At 37.0% G+C, this 23260-nt stretch overlaps 2 protein-coding genes across 2 annotated transcripts; both read right to left on the bottom strand.

Annotated features, from left to right (window-relative positions):
* Nucleotides 1-26: 26 nt before the first annotated feature.
* LOC106928471 (polyamine-transporter SLC45A4-like) lies at nucleotides 27-12417 on the bottom strand. The gene is made up of 13 exons (XM_015004747.2): nucleotides 12251-12417; nucleotides 9742-10472; nucleotides 7231-7419; nucleotides 6951-7136; nucleotides 5909-6570; nucleotides 5553-5702; nucleotides 5171-5419; nucleotides 4512-4631; nucleotides 4270-4369; nucleotides 4033-4113; nucleotides 3465-3595; nucleotides 2760-2828; nucleotides 27-2653 (listed from the first exon to the last, which is right to left on the bottom strand). Exons 2-13 carry the CDS (start codon nucleotides 9980-9982, stop codon nucleotides 2480-2482), a joined length of 2352 nt encoding a protein of 783 aa, XP_014860233.2. The 5' UTR covers nucleotides 9983-10472; nucleotides 12251-12417; the 3' UTR covers nucleotides 27-2479.
* A 1198-nt stretch (nucleotides 12418-13615) lies between these two features.
* Nucleotides 13616-17451, bottom strand: gpr20 (G protein-coupled receptor 20). Its single transcript, XM_015004740.2, has 6 exons — nucleotides 17111-17451; nucleotides 16619-16885; nucleotides 16263-16507; nucleotides 16011-16095; nucleotides 14808-14933; nucleotides 13616-14644 (listed from the first exon to the last, which is right to left on the bottom strand). The coding sequence occupies exons 1-6, from the start codon at nucleotides 17411-17413 to the stop codon at nucleotides 14459-14461; spliced, it is 1212 nt and encodes a 403-aa protein (XP_014860226.1). The 5' UTR covers nucleotides 17414-17451; the 3' UTR covers nucleotides 13616-14458.
* Between the last annotated feature and the right edge of the window lie 5809 nt (nucleotides 17452-23260).

Here is a 23260-nt window from a genome sequence, read left to right as displayed (position 1 = left end):
CTACAAATCAAAGGTTTTGCATCCAATTCTTGAATTTAAAACTTTTTTATTTCAAATAAAAATTTGAAATAAAAACAAAAACAAAAATATATGACATTCATGCACAGAACATAAGTCTGAAAACCTTAAACCACACACCACCATGTAGCTAATTTAATTGCTTCCAATTGATAAAAATTGGTACAGCTTTCACTTATGGAGTCAGACATGTTGACTGTGCCATAAGAGACATTTCTTGGAAATTGTAAAATATTTGTGTCCCATATTTTTCCCTGTCTCAGATTCTTATGTAACAGAAGCTGAAGAATTAACTGGACCACTGCTGGATTCATTTGTGATGACAGATGTTGCCCATTCATCTCCAATTAACAGGACAATTTACAAAAATTCTGTACATCAGCACACAGAACCAAAAATCAGTCTCAGAGAACACACAATGTGTTCATTTGTTAAAGAAAAAGAAAAAAAAACCATCTCAAAAATAATTGCAATATGCAAGTAGTTTCGCACTAATATGGGAGTTCTAAGATAATATGAAAACAATCTTTGGAAAAATCGATAATTGAACTAAACTAAAGGCATTAAAAACATTGTTCCGTTTGCTCAGATTAAAGAAAATTTATATCCAAGTTTGTATTCGTTATTGGTAAGCTACTAATTTTTTATTTTTGACAAAGGTATGATATAACCCAAGTAGAAAAAAAGTGTTTTTAAATTGTTCATTACTATTAGTTTTAAGCCTGTTGTGGGGGGAAAAAAGCATTTGAAAACATCTGTCACTTGTTTGAAATAACAAAAAATGTCCTCCAAGTTTTATCATTGCATTTCTGATATTTCCTTTAAAATGCTGACACTGCCTGAAAACGAGACAAAGATGATGCGGTTGGGGAGCACAGTAAATCCCTTCAACAGAAGATGACAGAAAACCCATAAGACAGAAAATCAGGTCTGATGTTTCTCCTGAGCTGAGCAATCATAATACTTTAAATTTTGCAAATGAGCCATGCAAAGTCATCCTCACTTTCATTCAACACGGATGATTGGGAATAATGCACCACGTGGTGTTACGGTATAAATGACAAAAACACTATGTCAGGCTTTAAAAATCTGCTTTCTGAATTCACAACACATTTAATGACGTTCTGCTGTAGCTCCACAACTATTAAATGCACTTTGGGAGCTTAGCCTGCCCCAAATACCAAACATGCTTTCTGTATTATCGTGCATTTCTTTTTTTAACTTTCTTTCTCATTATTCTGGAGCAATGTATTCCCCGGTGTAGCTCTCCAACAGAAGACGGATTTACAGTGACCAGTTGATCTCATGAGCATGCACAACAGGGTAAAGGTCAGTTTGCTTTCAAGGAAATGCACAAAGATACAACTACAATAAATCCTCCAATTCTCCACTTTCATTCTAGCTCATCTTCAAGGATACGGTTTACAGATTTGAAATAAACATTAAAAATTTGCTTCTCTATCCAAACTGTTCAAAATAGCCCAGCAGTCACAAATTTTTTTTTTTACAAAACACCCTGAGAGATAAACTTCTAATCATCAGAAATTTGATTTAAAAAAAAAAACAAAAAAAAAACTCTCTGGAGGCTCAAATATATTGCTAAAATGAACCACTATGGACACATTTATTAACTATAGTCTTACTAAAAAAAATCCTGTTTGATTGTATAACACCTATTCAACTAGAACAAACTCAAGAGGTTTATACCTTTTGACATTTTTTGGCTTTTGTAAAATGGCAGTGAAATGTCCGTGAAGTCCACCAAAAAGTGGAACAAATATATACATCTGTATTTAATCTGAAAATATGCAGGGTTGCACCTAGTTTCCCTTCTACAGCATTATGATTGTCCATTTGGCAGTTTAGAAGCAGCAGCAGAGTAAAATGTGACATATTGGTGATAGTTGGCACCATCCGCGTGGCAGCACTGTTAAAAAAAAAAAATCAAAAATCAAAGTGCTTTGTGCTTCCAGTAGCCTGAACTAAATAAATTTCAACAGTTGGACCAGAAGCTCGAGCTTGGTCTTCGCTGTTGTGACTTACCGGCTAAACATTATTTTTCTTAGTGTTGAGGTAGCAACTCCACAAACAGAGCAGCACAAGCAGGCATTGTTTTTATATGATTTCCTCCACTTCATATTTAGATTACAATAGTAATCCAAATCTACCCATCCTACATTTTTACTAGATGGAATATCATCTGTCAGTTATGTTTTCCCTCTTTGTGTTTCTTTGCTGCTCCACATGGCACAGCCCATCACATATGCACACCAGCAAAGTTTGGTATAATTTACACATGATGCAGTTTTTGGTTGTTCAGTCAATCCATCATGGCAGTTCTTGTCTACCCTTAGGCAACAGTGTCTTCTCTTGTCTGATCTGTGAGGTTAAGCAGAGATAGTCTCTAGTCATTGGTCCTTTTAATATTCTGATCCTCCTCTCCAGGTATAGCATCAGAGTCCTAATAATCCACAGAGCTACCGGGCTCTGGGTCAGGATAAATTACTAGGAAACAAGCAGTGAGGAATCCAAGGAAGGAGCCCCCGGAGGCAACAACTGGAATGACACGTACACTATCAACAGCCTCAACTACAGATCCAAGAGCTGATGCAACCAAAATTTGACTGATGTAAACCTGGAAATAAAATAAAAATACAACATTACAGGTTAAGAATTATGAGGGGCAAAATCTTTATTTTAAATTCTGATCATTTTTAAGTGAAAGCAAAAATTGTACTTGCCTGGCAGGTTAGTATAGCGCAGTCTATACCAAAGCCTCTTCGAGTATTGGCTGGACTATGGTTAATGTACTGAAAAAGAACAAAAGAAAAGGGTCAACATTTATCTAAAGTCCATACATTGGCTCCCTGCATGTCAGAGAATATACTTTAAAGTACTTTTATAGCTTACTGAATGGTTTAGTACCAAGATACATTAAAGATCTGTTTTCATTGTACCAATCTACAAGACCATTTGGGTCTTATGATTCAAGTCTACTCTATAACCCCAGAATCAAAACCAAACTTGAAAGCAGCATTCAGCATATATGTTCCACTATATTGAAACAATCTTCCACAAAACTGCTGAAACACTGAGTTCCTTTAAATCAAGTGATAAAATCAAATTGTTTAGAGTTGCTTTCCATTAAAAACAGGGAGTCCGTCTTTAACCTCTCACAGGAGCATAATGCCTTGCTTGTTGTTTTATTTTCTTTTGTAAAATTTGAATTGCTATATTGCTCATGTGTGCCATAGAAAAAAGTTGTCTTGCTAATTTTTAAAGAAAAATTTTGTTTTATTTTAAAACAAAAGTAAATCCTAGAAAAGCTTAGCGCTAAAGAAATTTAGACATTTATGTATAATAAAAACACTTAGTTTTTAGATTGAATAATGCTTTTTAAAATGTAGAATCAAAACAATGTGTGGTGAACTTGTTTCTGATCTTACTTCTTTGATTTCATGGTACTGTCCAAGTAAAGCGTAGGGACAGTATGAGATACTCATGGAGATGATTCCCATGGTACTGATCATCACCATGGAAACGTAAACATTAGGGAATATTGCCATAATTGCAGTTCCTAGAGAAAGAAAAAAACACAATGTAACAAAAATGTCAGTTTCTAATAATAATAATGCATTACAACAAAATTTAGGAAGACAAATTAAACCTATTTGTCTACAAAATAAGTGAGAATGTCAACATGATTATTTTATGTGTCCCATTCTCTTTGAGAAACTATTAGATCATTCAATCATCAAAAATCATGTCAACCCCGACCCAATCAATGTCTGGTTCCAACTCAACAGTGGAATCTGATAATGGTTCTGTGAAGTAACTGTTACCAATAAGTGCAACAATTTATCTGTAATTGTTGCAGCAATCTTGACATAATGTTGTATTTAATAAAAGTGGTTGCTCTATAGTCCCACTCAGAACTTTAGCAAAAATTGAAGGATTTTGAATGAACACAAATACAAGTCTGAAGCATCACATGAAACTATGCTGCAGACTTACCTATTGAGAATCCCAAAGTTCCCACAACATAGATGACCCTAATACTCAGATCAAAATTATCCAAAGACTTCTGAAGAATGGCTGGAACAGGGGAGAAGTTTTTGGTCATTAGTCATCACATTAAAGGAACAAAAAAGGGAAGCTTAACTGTATTATCTGCAACTTCCTTTTGTGTAATTTGGTAGCTTGCTCAGTGCCAAGTACTTTCAAGATGAAAAAACAGGGTTGGTGTTTTACCAGAGCAAACAGCAGCAGTTGCAGCATAGACCACCAACCCCCAGCACCCCATCTGTACTCCTCTGTGATAATCTTGTAGCTCTGTGGAATTGCCTGGTGCCTGACGAAAGCAGAACACACAGGCTTTAAGGCAAGACAAAGAGACTGGACAGCTTGAATGGAACATAAATGAATAGTAGTCCACTACATGATGCACAATTTCAATTTTCTATTTAAAAGAACAAAAAGATGTATGCATTTACCTTAGGGTTTCCACGAAAAATGACCTGACCCATGAAGTCAGTGTAAAACACGGCTTCAGCTATAATGGAGAACCATGTAAGGAGGTGACATACACACAGTCTCCAGAGCTGCTTTGGCATCTGCAGAACAGGGAAATAAAAAGAGTGACAATTAGCCTAAAGCTTAAATCAGTTTTTACATTTTGTGAGCTCAAATTTTCTGTGTTCTTGTGATTTTCATGACAGTTTTTAAAGATTTAAAAACAAAACTTTTGTGTAAATAAATTAAAAGCATTACTGATGGTCGGGCTTTAAATTCTGAACCTGTATAAATCAGAGATAATGGAACGGAAAGCCAAATAGATGGCGGAAAGCTAGTGATTAAACACATCAAAGAATTTACAAATGCAAGAATAGATGAATGAACGAACGATCAGAGGGAGGACATGGGGAAGAAAATATATAACTTGTAGAGTTTCAGAAAGGGAATAAAGTATGGAATTACTAAAAACCTAGTGCGCTCTCATTTCCTTTCCAGACTTTGAGCATACTAATCTCATTCCATACTTTTCCAGACCCCTTTTAAACACTGACTTCTTCACAAGACAGGTTCCATTAATGTACAACCACAAGTTTCCCTCAAATTTTGTATAGGTAACCCTGTACAAAGTTTAGTTCACCTTGAACATGGATAGCCAAAGAAGCTTCACAGTTGTACCCCTATCCATTTCCCCAACACTGCTGGAGCCTTCAGATGAAAGGCTACTTGCAGACAGCTGCCTCTTTCTTCTGTGCACAGGTCCCCGGATGCCTCGCAGATCAGTCAGACTACGGGAGGTGGTGATTGGCCGAGGACCCGTGAGTCTTGTGCGTCTCAGTCTGTAGCGTTGTAATGCCACTCGACCATAGTATGAAAATGTAAAGGAGGGCTGAAGATGAAGAAAGAGCCGGTGTCAATCATGATTAACCCAAAGGGAAATTAGATGTTGTAATAACTGTCATTACGTAAGAATAAATTAAATTCCTTAAATAAAATGGAAAAAATAAATAAAATAAGTCTACCTGTCTGTAGAAGGTTGCTGGATGTTGTCGTGATGAGACAGAAGTGTTGCCAGTGCGGGTCCCTGGTTTGGTGGAGGTGTGGCCTTTACCTGTATTCAAGGCTTGAGAGGAAGGCAAACCAGCACTGGTGCCATTACCAGTTAGCTCATGCTAAAAGAAGAGAGAGACGCAGAGATGCCTATTAAAAATCCAAACAAATGTCACAGGTTTCTACACTTTGCAAGCACTGAGGTTTTCTGACTAGGCAGGGTCGTATATACTAAAGTTAAGTGAATACAGACAGTTTACAAGACTAGCTACGTTCTCAAACTGATTTTATGTCAAAAGAAATTTATATTCAAAGTGGATCATCTCACCCATCGTACGTGTGAATTCTCTGAGGCAGAACTGGCCTGAGGAACAGAAAGCTGGCCATTTTTTGGGTCCTTCATTTGAGGCACATCTGTATTTGTAGGCTCTACAAACACTCCCCCATTAGTGTGTGAGGTGGGGTCAATAGTAGATGATGACTCCATACCGGTGTCTGATGGCTTAAAGGCATTGTCCAGGTCTTCTGGTAATAAAGGCACTTCAGGTAAGAACATCTGCCTGTCTAGGTGAAGGTCAGAGTCTAACTCGATTGTAGCATCTGGCATGGCAAGGACTGAATCACTTTTACTCCGAACTCTGTCCACAGCTAGGAAATCCATTTCTGCTTCCTCGGGATGCGTTTCTTTCTCCTCTTGGCAAGAGGCTGGTGCAAAAGCATCTTCCTCTGCAATTGCAACGAGACAAGGTCGTGTGCAGCCAGGCAGTTTTACTGACAACTGACTGGTGGACTCATCATCTTCATCTTTCAGTTGGTTAGCTGAAGCAAAAGTCCTCTCAGGGATACTGAGCATATGCAGCGTTACAGAAATAATAAAGATAACCCCAGCAAACAGGAAGAGGACCTGTTCCTGTGACTTAAATGCTCTACCCAGAGCAGTGCCGGTCCAGTCAAGGCCTCCCAACATGTAGCCAACTGCTCCGCCAAGTCCTGGAAAAACCAGAAAAAGCACAGTAGAGATTCCTGAAATAAAAACGTGACTTAAATTCACACTCAGTTTGGGTTGCGAAAAGCAAGAGCAGTTTGGGTTGCTCTTTCTTAAAACCGTTTATAAAAAGGCAAGTTTAGGCAGTTTGACAGTTTCACAAACTATGTGCTATTTTTCCCTTCAATTTCCAGAAACATGAAATGTTTTGTTTAAAAAAAGAAAAAAAAAGTACTATAAATAGTAGTAGTACTTGAAGTTAATCTGACTATAAAACAGACAAATTCTCTATAGCAAGTGTTTATGCATTTTTTATGTAATTTTAAAAGTTCACCAATAATACAAAAATAAATAAATAAATGTAAACATGTGAGGAATGTCTTACCAGCAGACAGGCCATGTATATTCAGAGCCATGTCTTGCTCATCAGCATCAGCAACATCAAGAAGGTAAGCCCTGATTGGTCCCTCGGAGGCATCAGCGCAGAAGTCTAGCACCACAACACCAACAACAGTAAGAACGATACCAATTGGCTGCCGCTTGGAGTTTGGGCTGTCACCGATAGAAAGGCCTGAAACAAAAAAACAAAATGTATACAAAGTGGATTAACCTGTAAGAACTGTAATCCTAGCAGATGTGTGACATCATCTGAGACTCTGTCTTACCAATCAATGATCCGTTTAAAAATAGTGCAACACCAATTAGCACTCCTGTGCAAAGAGCCAGAATGAATGGTCTCCTCCGGCCCCATCGCAGAGTGCAGCGGTCACTGGCTGAGCCAATCAGCGGGGTGAACAGAAGACCCAGTATGGGACTGAGAAACCAGGTTAAACTGTAATACTGCTCAGGAAGACCTAGAAAACACAAAGTGAATAAAACAGTTCAGATTATGCCCAAAATAAGATTTTACAGTCTTAAATTTTATCCTTTGGAAAGATCTAATGTGAACCAGGAGACATATGCTCAACATCTTTAGACACTTCAAAGTGTTAAAGAGTTACATTTAGATTCTGTATTTTGCTTCAGTCTGTAATATCACAATATTACTGGAATGAAGTGTTTCATTTTTACAACTATGCCCATTTCCTGAAATCACTGCCTTTGGAAGGAAGTTATGAAAAATACATTTAGTACAGATGGTCTATTATTTGAATTAGGAAAACAAGCAATATAACAATATATAAAAAATATTTACAACACTGAAAGAAAACTAGGGGTGCACTGCTTTATCGGTGTCGATTTCCTTAATTTTAGGAGATCGGTGATTGGCCGATTTACATATGAAGCCGATCTTATCCACCGAGCTTATCTTGCTTGGCAAATGTGTAAGAATCAAACACTGTCCTCTTTTGGTCTCCGGTGGGAAAGGTTTGACTGACAGACCTTTCAGTCAAACCTAACGGGACATAATGTGCAGACCAAGTTATGTCTGCACGTTTATTTTATCTTATAAAGAAAAAAAATATAAAATAGAATGAAACAAACTAAAGAAATAAAAGTTAAAATAAATTATTATTCCCAAGTGACATGCAAATTTTATATTTTCTGTTCGAAAAAGAGCTGGTAGAAGATACAATATCTTATAATGTCCTGCCCCTTTCATTTTTATCAATTTATAATCAATTAACTGTCAAAACACCAAAACGAGACAACTTGTTTCCACTTCGCATGATATTTAAAGATGTACAATTATTTAAAACACTATTTATATCATGAATAGCATTTAGACTTTATAACAGTCATCTTGTAGAACAGATTTTGCAATAAGGTCCTTTTTAAACAGTTTTTTAAGTTGGTTTGTAGTTGTACTTTTTTATAACTCATCATTCAATCCATTCCAGATTGAATGAAGAGTTGTGAAAACTTTACAGCCCTGCTTATTGAAAAGATGATTATTTCTGAAAACTAACAAACGACAGCAAAGGGGAACATTCAGGTTGCTTAATACAAAAAGAAAAAAGAAATGTTCAAAATATGGTTATTCTAACACACTGATTTTTAAAATTAACAATAGTGACCCCACTGTTGCCAACCCAACAACTCTCTTGCTATATTGAGCAACATTTCAGACAAAACAAATTGGTATCGGCAGGCTAAGCTTTTTAAAAGATCAGTAATCGGCAATCGGCCGGAACACTGCAATCGATGCACCCCTGAAGACCTTTCTTTGTACAATGTGTATACTATACTTATTCACAAAAGAAAGAAACATTTTTGGCAGCTTTAGATGTACCATTTTAAATAAAAAAAAGTCTATTTGTAAATATATACAAATAAGCAGATCTTATTTTAAGCAGATCTCTGTCAGAGTGACCTATAAGTCTATCAGTCAACCAATCTGAACATTGAACTATACAAATGTAAAAGGTTAATCTGACAATACTAAGAGAAAAAAAAGTACCCCAACCAAATGCCTTAAAAAAAGCACAAAAACACAGTAAATAAAGTTTAATACACCAGAAAGAGTAGAACATGGTGAACCTGAAATGTGCTGTGTTACACATTCTTGGCATACCTGGGCAGGGGAAACTGCCTTTGTTTCATTTCTGCTACGCTGGCAAAGTTGACATCTAACACCATGCTAAAGCCCCTCACTGGGTACTACTGTTACATAACAGAGGTGCAGCTTGGGAGACAGACGGAAACATCCAGTCTAACCCAATGACAACAAACTACATGATGTTTTTCCAGTATCTCCTGAGAACTGTTAATCATGGAGACTTACGTAAAACTCAAAGCATTCAAACCCAACCCTTCCAACAAAGAAAACGAACAAACACCATCATCATGGCCAAGTGTGGGCCAGATTGGTTTAATGTCCTGACAATGTTTGAGGAATTTAGTCACAATTATGTCGCTGAAGTACCTCCAAAGAAAGAGAGATAGCTGTAACTTTTGTCAACATAAGTTTAGAATAATCGCACCGACATTATAGTGAAGCAGCTGTACTGAGCCACCTAAGCAGAGTGAGTCTAATAACTTTACCCACTGCAAGACTGGACTTGTAGGACAACACAGAAAAGTACCATGTGTGCTTTGCATCTGTCATACCAGTTCGGTGGAGCACAGGTTCTACGGATAAATTAAAAATTTTCCTTCTCAACTTCATAATACATCCTCACTTAAGTAACAGGGCAAGACAGGAATGTGACTTTAAGAAAGACAGTATTGCTTACCTATCTGTAGAAGAACTGGTGTCACCAGGGCGGTTTCCATGGCGTAGCAAAACTCTCGTCCAAACATCACAGCAGCATGCATGACCCAGCGATATCGGGGAATCTGAACTGCTTTTCCCTCCTCCTCTTCATCCTCACTTTTATCATCTTTCATGACTCTGCTGGGCTTTCTGTCATCAGCAAGGTCCAGGGCCTTATGCTCCTCAGGTTCTCCTCCCATTTCAATTTGGTCCGACTTCATTTGAACTGTTTGTGGTTAGTTTCTTTCACAACAACTCCACTCATTTAGTTTCATCCAAAATAAATTTTAAATGATAATACTAAAAATACACATGTCCATAGCCCTACTCTTGCTGAGTTATTGAGTGGGAATAGTTTATTTTTCTAAAAAAAATACACATGTGTAGCATTAAGAAATATTGAGTTAAAAGAAATGAATCATCATTGTAATGGGGTAAATAGGCCATGAATAGTGATTAGACATTTAGCGATTACACTGATATAAAATCAGAAAAGATGGTTCTTAAGCCCAACTGCAAAGTGATGGAGAGCCTAACGGTCATTTGCAACAACAACAACAAAAAAAAAGTAGTAATAATAATAATAAAAAAAAACTTGGAAAGAAGTTGTATTCTTATTATTTCCAGTTATTTTGCTTGTAGAAAACCAGGTAAAGAATTGAAGGGTCTCCAACTTTGTGCAGATCCAGCTGGCCAGGAAATAGCAGAAATCTGGAAAAAAACAAAAGTCAGTTGAACCAGTAACAAGGGTTAACGTGTAACACAGAAGATAATCTGTAAACACATTGTTTTTACATTATAGTAGGTGATTGCTGACCTTTTAAACGCAGGTCCTTGCAAAAACATTCGTATTTCTGAACATATTCACGTTTTTTCCTTTACCAATTATAATTTTCATTGTATTTTAGTGGATTTCTTTGTGATGTACCAACACAACGTTGCACATCACTGAAGCAAAAGAAAAATGTTTTTACAATGAAACATTTGAGAAATGTGGCATGCATGGTTTTTCTAATTTGATGCCCTAAATGAAATCCTGCAAGATCACTTCCAGAAGTCACACAGTTGGTAAACATAGTCCTGATTTTATTCTCACAAATACAGCCATTTCCCTATATGCAAAAGTGTCATAGCAAATCAGAGCTGCAAACCCCATTGAGGACAACATCCCTACAGTTTCTTCAGGAGGAACACAGGAGCTAATAGGAAGATGGATGAAACTAGATACAGGGCAAGACTGAGAGAAATCTTGTTAAAGGCTGCATAAAACTTGAAACCGTGGGGGAGGTTCACCTTTCATCAGAACAATGATGCTAACCATACAACCAAAGATGATTTACATATATTCGTGTTAGAATAACCCAGCGAGTCAAAATCAAAATCCAATTCAAAATCTGTGGCAAGACTTCCTTAATCCAACTGCTCTTAAGTTGTCTTGTACAGAAGAACAACCAAAAAAACTCTAATTTATGACTACCAAAGCTAACGGAGAAGGAAATACATTTAAGTGTGTAGTTGCAAAATGTGGTAATGTTCGAAGGGTATGAATACTTTTGCAAGTCACAGTCCCAGAAAGCATCAGTGTGCTCCAAGTATTTTTGTACTTTTGGCTTCCATAATCGGAAACAAGAACTCCTCTGAGGTTTAGAAAAATGTAGCCCTGCTCTAAAATAGATGACATAAAATATGATGCAAATCAGTTTTGGGAAAGAACTGGATATAGCCAAAAGTTCAAGCTTTTTTCCCATGCATAAACTTGAGACTATATAATGTAACCGCAAACAATAGGCGTCAAACCATAAAACTGACATCTGAAGCACAAGATTAAGAAACAAAAACCACATTACAACACTGTCCGTTGCGCAAGTGTTCACTGTTTAAATTGACAGATTTATCTCAATGCTATAACGTACCTTTAAGGGCAGCGCGGTTTAGCTTTGAGGATAGTGATAATAAAGCATTTATATTCTTTAATCATTCCCTTTCACTGTGTGTCAATGTTTAAACTTTTCCACTACAGATGTGCGACATTCCAATAGTTATTTTGCTGCGTGTAGAAACGAAACTCGAAACTCCGTAAATATAAGATACACATATCAGAGAGAGCTTGTTCAGATAAAAAGGAAAAAGAAAACTGTCTAAACGTTTCCTTTTAAAAGGAATGTACTAGTTAGGGGGAGCGCTTGATAAACTTGTCATAACTTGTTTTGCTGAGGGAAAAAAGCCTTAGTAAACTTTACTTGTCCCTCCTGCCTCTCACCCTAAGTACACACACCGAGTTTATAGAGGTTTCCTTTTTACCGTTTTCTGTGTTTACTTGAAAACAGGTAGAAACACCTCTCCGTAGGGACGCTGACGTTAACCCTACCTTGGCTTGCTAACGTTACCTTGGCGAGCTAAGCTGGCTAAAATATATCTCGACTGCAAACGTTTAACGACTTAACACCAAAAGACTCTTTCCTGTGAAACCACAAAAAGACAGAACATACCTGGGAATTTCTTCTTTTGGTCACCTTAGAACTATTGCAGCATTTTGAATTTCTTTCCGCAAATGTGCCCATAAAAACGTCAAAATGGGGCTAGCGTTAGGGCTAAGCTTCTCCAGCTAATTCAGTGACTATCTGATACACGCGCTCCACTCATCTATTTTATTGGTTTCCACAGTAACAAAGAGGGGGTGTGGACAACGGTGTTGACCGTGACGTCAAGAAATTATAAATAAGCAAACTATTACATTACTTAAGATATGTTTAAATGTTTGAGTTGCTCATTTATGACAAAATATGTTTGAGTTTGACCATGTAAAAGTATACCGATATGGAGAGGAGTCTATTTTGAGCAATACTTTTATTTTTGTCAATTTTTTTTCTTGCAGAAATTTAGTTTAACAAGTTCCTCAGTTGCAAAAATGTGACCCTGTCAACATACTTTATTTCGTCAATATTTTTGTATCTATTCTGTTACCTTTGCCGCAGGTTGAGGAAAGACACTCACACATCCCTCTTCCCCAGCAATAATTTCCAGTTTCAAATATATTGAAATTAGATAGAAGATTATTTAAATCTACTGCAGATTTAAATTATCTGCAGTAGATTTTTGGGGTGCACATTCATGACACAAAGTCCATCCTTTTTAAGGATGGCTCCACTCTGGTTATAATGAGTGGATGCTCAACAACAAAATTCTGCACATCATTACACCACACACCACTGAAATGTTGATAAAAGGCAGGTTAGATCCATGCATTCATGATGTGCATTTCAAATTCTGACCCTACCATCTGAATGTTGCAGCTGCAATCAAGACTCATCTGTCCAGGCAATACTTTTGCAATCTAGTTTTATCTGATTTTGCTGAGCCTGTGTGAATTTCAAACTCAGTTTCCTGTTCTTAACTGACATTTGTGATGCCTGGTGTGGTCTTCTGCTGCTGTAGCCCTTCTGCTTCGGTTTGATGTGTTGAGATGGTATTTCATATAAAAATGTAGATTGAAATGTATGGTTCTCATCTGACTTCTGATGTCATCAAGGTATTTTCATCCACACATCTGAAGCACACTGTATAGCACACTGTACATTTTCTCTTTTTTGGATCTTTCTCCAGCAGATCAGCAGTTTTTTAAGTACTCAGACCAAGTCATCTGGCACCAACTACCATGTCACATTCAGTCACTTAATTGCCTCTTGCCCATAATCTGATGTTCTATTTGAACATCAGCCTGTCGTCTTCACGTCTAGATAGTTAAGTACATTGAGTTTCTGCCATGTGCTTGACTGAGTTGCTATTTGTGTTAATATGAAATTGAACTGGTGTAACTTATATATTGGCAAATAATATGATTAAAACAGCACACATTATTAATATGTTTAAATAATCTGCTAAATTTAATTCTTTTATGAAACCATACAAAATGTCTTTTGGATTTTTGTATGGAGCAATAATCCTTTACTGTAAGAAGTCATTCTAAGGACTCTAAAAAAATAATGATCAGTACATAAAAGAGTGCAACTTATCTTGATGGCTTTCATCACCATTTTCACAAGAGCAGTTTTTCATGTCATTTTGACTATTTCTAAAACCAGTTGCATAACAGATGTCAATTTAATCACATAATTTGTTACAGATGTACTAAATTTATTGCTAAACTGTTAATCTTATTCAAGATTGGGGGACATTTTCATAGTACAGTTACTATCTAAATAGCTATGTAAGTGCAAGAGTAGGGATTTTTAAAAATAAAAAACTTACTTTGGAAGCATTGGTAAAAGCATTAGCCTACAAGGCAAATACTTTTTTTTAAATGCAATGATGTCAATACATTTCATTATATCTGAAGAAGCTTCAATGAGACTTCATTGTGTATCCTTTAAGCAATGATACAAAGGTCCTTTATTAGTCTTCTGAGAAGCAACATCACCAGATGAAAACTGAGAGAGATGACGTTGGCTCTGCATGATGATAGTTGGTCGCAAACAAAATCCTTCTCTTGTCATTGCCCATAATTGGTCACACCCACCTATATTTCTTTTTGCTGTAGAGCTCATACTAAAAACTTATATCTTGACTATAAGTCCTGAGCTGAAGATTCACGGTCATTACAAGGGAAAGCATTTTTTTTTTTTCTTAATGAACCAATGTTTTAAGAAACTATTTATCTCTGTCAAATGTAAAACCAAGCACCTCTTGCTGGCACAGTTTCATGGAGTATGTTTGTTATCCAAAATGTCTCTCAGTCGTATGCTGGGAATCCTGGTCATCATGATCCTGTTATTGGTGATGGCGCTAAGTGTCCGCCCAGAGGCCTTGGAGCTGTGCTGCATACTGACAATGTCACCACTGGTCTGCTCTGGCTCGGCACGACGGAAAATATGTTTCATTGTAGCCTGTGGACAGAAATAGTGGTAAATATTTTAGTGACGAACAAAGTGAATGACTGACCGATGGGTAAACAAATCACGATTTGAAGAAAGGATAGACGTGTGGCAGAGAGCACAGTTTTCAAGGTGGATATGGTAATGAGAAAGAGTGGCTAGACAGGAGACTCACCTTAAAATTATTTGTTACAAAGCAGTAGACAACTGGATCCATACAGCTGTTCAAGCTACTTAGAGTGACGGTTAAGTGGTACACAATCACTTGATGGGGCATGTCAGGGTAGAAATACAATAAAACCTACAATAAAAAAAAGACAAATCCAGTCAGCTCTGGTCACAAGCCGTCATATTTTAAGCACAGGCAACCTGTTACAGATACAGAGACATTTTTGTTGCCAACTTTAAGATTCCAACGTATTTATAACCCCATATATTGCCACTATTTCACATTTAATTTAAAGATACATACTGTTTGTCCATATTATAGTGGTTGTGTAAGTAGTGTTGAGTCCAGGTGTCCGTAGAGATACAGATTTTGGTAACCCTTTATTTGAAGGGGGTTGAATAAGACTGTGATGACACTTTCATAAACATGACATAACACCTGTCATGAACATGAATAAGCCTTCATGAATATTTATGACTGCTGTCATAAAGCGTCATTTGGTAAATTATGACACTTTTAATACAAAGTTGACATTATTCAAAATGTCTTTCTTATGACAATTTGACATTAACCAAGAAATCATTACTGATATAAATTTGTTATAAAAGTGTTACTGATTGCACTTTAAAAATGAGGTAACTTTATGTTATTAAAGGTAAAGTTTAAACAGTAATGATTTATTGGTTAATGTCAAATTGTCATAAGAAAGACATTTTGAATAATGTGAACTTTGTATTAAAAGTGTCATAATTTACCGGATGATGCTTTATGACAACAGTCATAAATATTCATGAAGACTTATTGATGTTCATGACAGGTGTTATGTCATGTTTATGACAGTGTCATGTCAGTCTTATTCAACCCCCTTCAAATAAAGTGTTACCCAGATTTTTCTTAATGTCTTAACTAACAATGCTTCAGGTTTTGTTAGAAATGCCGAAATTAACTCAACTAGCCAGACCAGTGGGATAATTCTGAATTTGATGCTTTTTTTTGTATTTGTTCAATAGCAGAATGAGTGTATGGCGATGAATGAAAGAATGAATGGATGGATGGATGGATGGATGGATGGATGGATGGATGGATGGATGGATGGATGGATGGATGGATGGATGGATGGATGGATGGATGGATGGATGGATGGATGGATGGATGGATGGATGGATGGATGGATGGATGGATGGATGGATGGATGGATATCTTACTCACTTGTCTGATGTGGAAGGGAGTGAAGCAGACTGTGAAGATGATCAGCACAGTAATCAGCAGCTGGACAGCTCTTCTCCTCCGCTTCCTTAAGAAACATAATCTGAAATGTGATCAGCTGAAGTCGATACAATCAGGGATTTTCCAAAGCTTTGAAAGTAAGTTAATTCTCTGATATTTTTCACTTGTTTTGGTTAACGCGTGTGAACTGGTAGCAAAAAATTCTGATTTTCTCTTCTTCTGCTCGCCTTTTACCTGCTCTGCTGCATGAGTCGACGGTCAGTCAGGGCCCACATAATGCGAAGAGTAAAAACCACAATGACGATGAGGGGTAAAAAGAACTCGGTGATTGTGAGGAAGAGGAGCTTTGAGATGCAGCAGCCTGTGTGCTGGAACGCAGTGGAAAGAAAGGAGTATGTGACCACGATGGCAAACAGCCAGACGGTAATGCAGACCAGCTTGGCTACGCTGGAGTTCCTCCAACGACGTGAAGCTTCAACCTGCAAAGACACAGGAAAGCAAGGCATTTGAAACATCTAGGTTTAAGATCTGCAGGTTGGAGCGCTGATATTTAAAAAGCCTACTGAGACAAATGACTGGGAATAACTCACCTGCACAATGGCAAGGTAACGGTCGACACATATGCAGGTTAAAAATAAGATGCTGCAGTACATGTTCACAAAGTAGCTGAATATGTGCATGTAGGAGCAGGTGAGGCAAGCTCCACCGCTGTAGTAGAGCGAGATGCGGGTTGGCAGAGAGAGATTCACCAAGAGGTCCGTCACTGCCAGGTTGATGGTGTAGATCACTGAGGTGGTCTTCTGCTTCGTACGGTAACAAAAAACGTAGAGTGCAACTGTGTTGAGCAGCATGCCCACCTGGAGAAACAACGTAAGAGATACAGTGCCTTGCAAAACACCCTGGAACTATTCCAGTATATGCAAGTGCTAATTCAGTTTGTTTTAAAGGTATTTTATATTGCACACCAATGTAAAGTGAATACAAATGTGGCAAAACATGGCAAAAGGTCAAGGTGTGGAAATAAGGAGGATTGCATAAACATTATGGAAACAAGCTAGGAAAGAAGCTTTGTGAAAACCTACCAGGAATATGACAGAGTTTATGACCATCAGTGCAATCCAGAGGCCGTAGAAATCATTGTACAGTCCTTCGTCTAAATGGGCCAGTCTTTCAAGATACGCTCCCATGCCACTCCTGTTAGCTGGAGTGTTTGTTATGGGCAGGGTGGAAAATGAGGTGTTGCTATAAAGCCAGGATTCAGTATTATTGTAGTTCATCGTGTTGGTGGTGACCCACATTAACAGCATGAAGACGGGGTTAAGTTGATGATGGAGATCCTGGCAACTCAGACAAAAAGTGGCACTGTAAGAAAGAAGAACACACATTAAAGTTAACTAAAATATCAACATGCATGTCTTTTTATAAAATTTCAATCATTTTCTAATATCCCTCTAAGTAGCGGATCCAAAGTCTCAGTCGTTACTCACCATTGTTGTGTTACTTTTTTCCCCCATCTTCAAGCATGACAGTAAAAACCTCAAACATACTTACAGCATTAGTCATTGAGCAAATGTTTTTACCCTGAAATTGTTGCTCTTGCATTGTTGCTCTTTCAGCATTCACAGCCTTTGTACTTTTCCACATTTAGTCACTTTTGCAAACACAAACTTCAATATATTTTATTATGATTATATGTGCTTGTTTTGATTCTAAATTCAACAAGGAGATTTGAAAGTTTAGGTTCACACTTGCTCTGTATCCAGCATTACTTAACTATGGCTAAATTGCAAAATAAATAAATAAATAAATCTGTGTCTTAATGTGCAAAGCTGGTAGAGTTAAACAGTTGTAGGTGATTCTGCTGCGTATTGGCTCATTAAGGCTGAACACAAATATACAGCCCTCTTTTCACATTTTTATCTGTAAAAACACATTGTAATCATCGTCTGGTTTTCCTTCCACTTCACAATTTGTATCTATCATATAGAAACCAAATTTAACAAGTTTGTGGTTTTAATGTGAAAAATTAGAAGAAAAAAAAAATCAAGAGCTATGAATACTTTTGCAAGACTGTGATTTTGAATTCAGTGTCTGAAGATGCGCATTAGAGCAGGGGCAGCTTTTTCTACATTCCTCTGCCTTGACGTGACCTCTCTCTGTTTGACCTCAGAATGCTTGTTGTTGTTGGCACAACCGCACTGACAGAGCCACTTTAAAACCAATATCTGAGCAATTTGGTGCAGCTATTTCTAAAATAAACATACCATTTACTGCCAGTAGAAATACTCTCTCATGGGCCATTGGCATATGTGTTTGCATTTTCTCATCAGAAAAACAAACAGTATGTTCTTTAACTCATATGAAAAAAAATCCTGATTATTAAATTTATGTGTTTTTCATCTCAGTGACTCAGAAACACCTGGCTCTGTAACGCTGTAAGAGTTGTGAATCTCAAGTTGGACTCTGTGTGTTTATTTTCCTTGAGGAAAGATGGTAAATGGTTCTCACAGCTGAAATAAACCGAATGCAATTGAGTAGAAATTGTTTTCGTGCTGACAGGGTATTTATAGCTTCCTGGTTTGTACGATATAATTTGATTAGCTAAGCTGTTAGTTTGCAGTAATTTAGTGGGGAAAGAGTCATTGCTGTGGCTTGTGCAACTTCCAGAACAATTTTACTGTCAAGATAAAACGTCTTCTCAACTTGTTTTTTTTTTTTGTGTCGAGATTCCAACTGTAATATTATATTTTATAAAGTCGGAGTACAGAATAAAACATCCAACAATAATAATGATGGCTTATTCTAAGCAAGACAAAAGGGACAGCTTATGTCAACATGCAACATAAACACATTTAGCAGTTACACAGCTTGATGATAAAATCCCTGTCAATGAAATGATGGTAATCAATTTGAAATAGAAAGACATTCTAGCAGAAAATCTGCCATGACATGGAAAAATGAACACAACATTTTGCATTAATTCTAATTTCTCTAAGAATAACAAAACCCCAGGAGGCGGCCAGCATGTCACGTGTTCCTGCATGACTAATGCGGTTTAATTGCTCGTGCGAACCAAAGAGAGGACAGTTCAAGACGCTAAGTGTGATTAGCTGTTTTATTCTCATTACACAATAATCAGCAAAATATCACCAGCTGATACAAAAACATGGTTTACTCAGAGTAATGAGAATGATATGCTCAACTGAGGGTGAGGCATGAATAATGTGATTCATTATCAGGACCAAAACGAGCCCAGCCACAGTACATTAGCACCAATGAAGGGAATGAATGGGACTCTTGCAGTAACATCTTCTGAAGTCTGGCTTTTATCTTTTAACGTCGAGAAGAGGAGCGTCGTCGAAAGAAAGCTAGAAGAAGTCCTGCTTGCGGTTTGCTAAAGAGACGATGGGGGGACAGTTCATATCTGTGGTAAGACTTGAACACTGATGTTCACAGACGCTCTTCTTCCAAACTTACTTGGCTTCAGCTATTTTGTAAGAAAAAATAGGTGAAAAATAAAACCAGTCTCGCCACACAGTTCACACAGTTATCAAATATTTTATGCTGGTTTACCACAAAATATCAAGTAATAAAATATTGAACTTTGTGGTTGTTAAGTCAAGAAACATAAAAAAGGTTTGTGGGGCTTGAATATTCATTCAAGTTGCTCTAGATAAGCTATGGTATAAGTAGTAACTTTATTTATGTAATTATATATGAATGCAACAATTTAATGTTGCAAAATGCCCAACAAAAAGGTCAGGGTGGCTCTCCGCCCTTCACAATGACATTGTGGGAAGGCACAAGTCAGGAAAGGGTATGAACTTATTTCTAAAGGTCTGAGTGTTCCCACAGGAGCCCGGTAGAATGAAAAACAATTTAACTTTCAAGCTGAATTGAGTAGCTTAGGAAGGAGGTCCTGGGACACAGAGAAATGGCAACAACTGCGAAAAACAAAGGCTTCACAGAGATGAGTGACAAGCAAAGAAAAGGTTTGCAGCTCTCCATTATTTAGGCCTTTCATAGAAGACTAGTGAAACACAGGAAATTCGGAAATTCTGAATAAATGACAAATAAAAGCCCACTTTGAGGATTGAATGCAGTTGTGAGATCACAAAAACAGATAAATAAAAGATCTATGAAACCAGAAATGGTCATTTATCTAATTTCACCGAGTTTGTGATAGTAGCAAGACCACATAAAAACGCTGAAGTTTAGATGTTTGAATTGTAAAGCAAACAGAGAAACTACCATTACTTTTCTGAATCTACTTCACCGAACTCTACCAATTTACTTAGAGTTAGAATTAGAAATGTTATTGCCATTGTACCAGAAAAAAATAAAAGCAAATTCAACAAATACAACTGGTGGTCTATGAACATTTCAGAGTTTGTGTTTGTAATTTCGAACCTGGGTGAAACAAAAAAATTTGATTCGAACTGCATAGATCAGGCTATTCTGCACACACTGCATCCTTAATTGTAGGCAATTGTCAAATGATACTGCGAGGAAAACAAAAGGCCTAGAGGCAGATCGAAAACAACATTGTCCAAATAATCTCCAGCAGTGTGGGAGTCCTGTTTGGATGATTGTACTAACTGCCTGAGAGACAAAAAAAAAAATACTGAGAAAAAGACAAACAAAGGGTGAGATGGCGACACAGAAATCTCACGCCGATCTAAAGTATTCCGATTATCGCTTCAACAAGACGCCTTTCAGGTAAACTGAACTTTTTCTTGATGTGATTTACATTTAACATCCAATTTGACATGAATTTCCTGTTAAAAAAACAAAAAAAACCCACACAAAACAACTTTCATACCTTAATGAGATCGTCCATGTTGATCTTAACTTACCAGCAGGTTTTAAAAACAGCAGACTACCTATGGGCTTTGTCCTAATGAAGTTGTCCTTTCCTCGAAAGCCAAAAATCCTTCATCAATGTCCAAGGAAGCATCATTCTCAGTTCAACACCAATCATGTATTAAATAGCTCAGCCTTTCAGACTGAACTTGACATCAAGCAACAAACCTATCAGGTGTTTGACTCATCCTGCAAGGAGGCAACAAAAAATATCTCCCCATAAAGATGAAGCATAAAGAAATGTAATTTCTATTTTCTTACATGGTCATCTTTTACTGTATCACTTCTTAGCATATAAAAAAAAAATCCCAATATGCTTCTGCCTTAGATTCTTGATTTGAGTCTCACTCATTTTACTGCTATTTTCTGCTTTTCCTCTGTTCCCTCTCGTGTCAGCATCATTTTTAGTCTCTGGTCTCTCTCAGTGTCCCTGCCTTCCCATTTTTCTTCCTCAAATTCTGAAGCAGCCCTCTGTTTGGTGCTGAGACAGGAAGTCTCTGTAGTGTTTATATTCTGGATAGACATGTTCACAATGTGCACACACACACAAAATGTAAGAGTAACCCTTGTTGGAGCATAACTTTACAAAAAACAATAAATGATGTTATCGCTTAAAAAAAAACCCAGACTGAAAACATTAAAAAAATGTTTTTTTTCTTTTGCCTTTGTGGTATTTTCAACTAAATACAATTCATTTTTGTAGGGAATATATTTTAGGTAATGTCTTTAACTAAAAGACACTTGTAATTTGAGTCAAAAACAACAAATAAATAACAGAGCAACAATTCGTGCAGTTTTGCAGAAGTACTTCTGTAGAGAGCAGGGCTAAAATTATATAACGCTCTCGTGTGTTTATTGCGATCTCTGGTAAGTTGATCTTTTGTTGAAGTAGTAAAAGCGGACACTAATAAAACTACAAAAGTCTTACTGGATAGAGCAAAAAGTGCAGTGTAGGCAGAATCCACACTTATTGGAGTCCCCGGCATTTCTTTTATGATTCAAGTATTTTTATGAAAAATGTAAGAGCTTACACTTGGCAAGTCCTGTATAACTAAGAAAACACACAGTGTATGCCAAGCTAGAAAGAAATGTGCTTTCATAAGAAACTGCCAACTTTTGTGAATGTGTCCATGCCTACAGTCAGAGTAATAATTAAAACTTTAAACCTGGAACTGTGGAAACGAGGTTGGATGAGGACCAGCGTTTATCACCCCACTACACACAATGATGAGGACTTTAATGACGGCTCGCTGTGAACAGCGGTGACCTTTTTCTGATATTATTCAACTGCAGTAAAGGTCAAATGTATTTTAAAGCCTTTTACTAATTTTATTTTTAGTCTGTTGCGACTATAGCTGACAACTGCAATAAAAAGATTAACATTCAATGCAATGTTTTCCATAAATGTTTAAAATTAGACCTTAACATGCAGATTTAAACAATTGTTTTTTTTTTTGTCTCTCGCCTGCTTGTTTGCAAGTTTGTTAAAAGACGTTCTGGCTCAGCTGAAGCGACAGCTTCCTAATAAGAATACAGAGACAGTTTGCTATAATGTAAAAAAAAAAAAAAAAAAAAGTAAAGAATTTAATGTTGGATTGATTTTAGAATAAAAATAATTTTAAGGTATTTAAATCTGAAATGCAAGTGAAACAACTATTTTGCAAGATGTTTCACGTTTATGTGGGGTTATATACATAATGTAAGACTTTTACATTGCCACCGTAAATACTCCCTGAACCAATGATCCATCCATCCTGAGAAATGAGACGGATTTGTGTCTCCTGGTTTCCTGGCAAGAGGATCATCATTACTCATAACCTGTCAGCGTTTCTGGGAAAGATCCGGAATAACAGATGTCTGAAGAAGATCCATGGATCAACCTGTTACCCGAGATGGGGACAAAAAGAAAGACAGGAACAGACACAGAACAAAGATAGGGAAACATGCCTGCTTAAATTTCTTAATACAGATATTTGAAGATGAACATTTACCTCAGATGCTTGTGCTTTTTACTAGAATGAGTGGCGAGAAAAAGAGAGAAGAATGGCTACCCTGGCTTTTTTCCTCACCTATTTTGGCAGTAAGAAGACTGATGAACCGATTACTTGTTCAGGTAACATTCACTCTCTTAAAAATCACAAAAAATGCAGAAAACAAACCATCACATCACACCACTTTCCCAGTGGAGATGAGATTTTTTTTTCATTTATATCCACCATATCAGCATTCATGATTTTTAACAAGAAACCAGTCTGAGCATGGTGCATCTTCCAAAGTCATGTCTTTCACATCGGTGAACTGATCCTTATTAACGACTGTTTAACATTTCATAAAGCACACGAATGTCTGATGACACTTTGCGGTTTCTC

The sequence above is a fragment of the Poecilia mexicana genome, unplaced genomic scaffold (genome assembly GCF_051168715.1).
Source record: "Poecilia mexicana isolate PSO_F unplaced genomic scaffold, ASM5116871v1 scaffold_16, whole genome shotgun sequence".
Classification (NCBI taxonomy): domain Eukaryota; kingdom Metazoa; phylum Chordata; class Actinopteri; order Cyprinodontiformes; family Poeciliidae; genus Poecilia; species Poecilia mexicana.
Note: the sequence above shows the minus strand (reverse complement) of the source record. Positions and strands in the feature narration are given on the sequence as shown.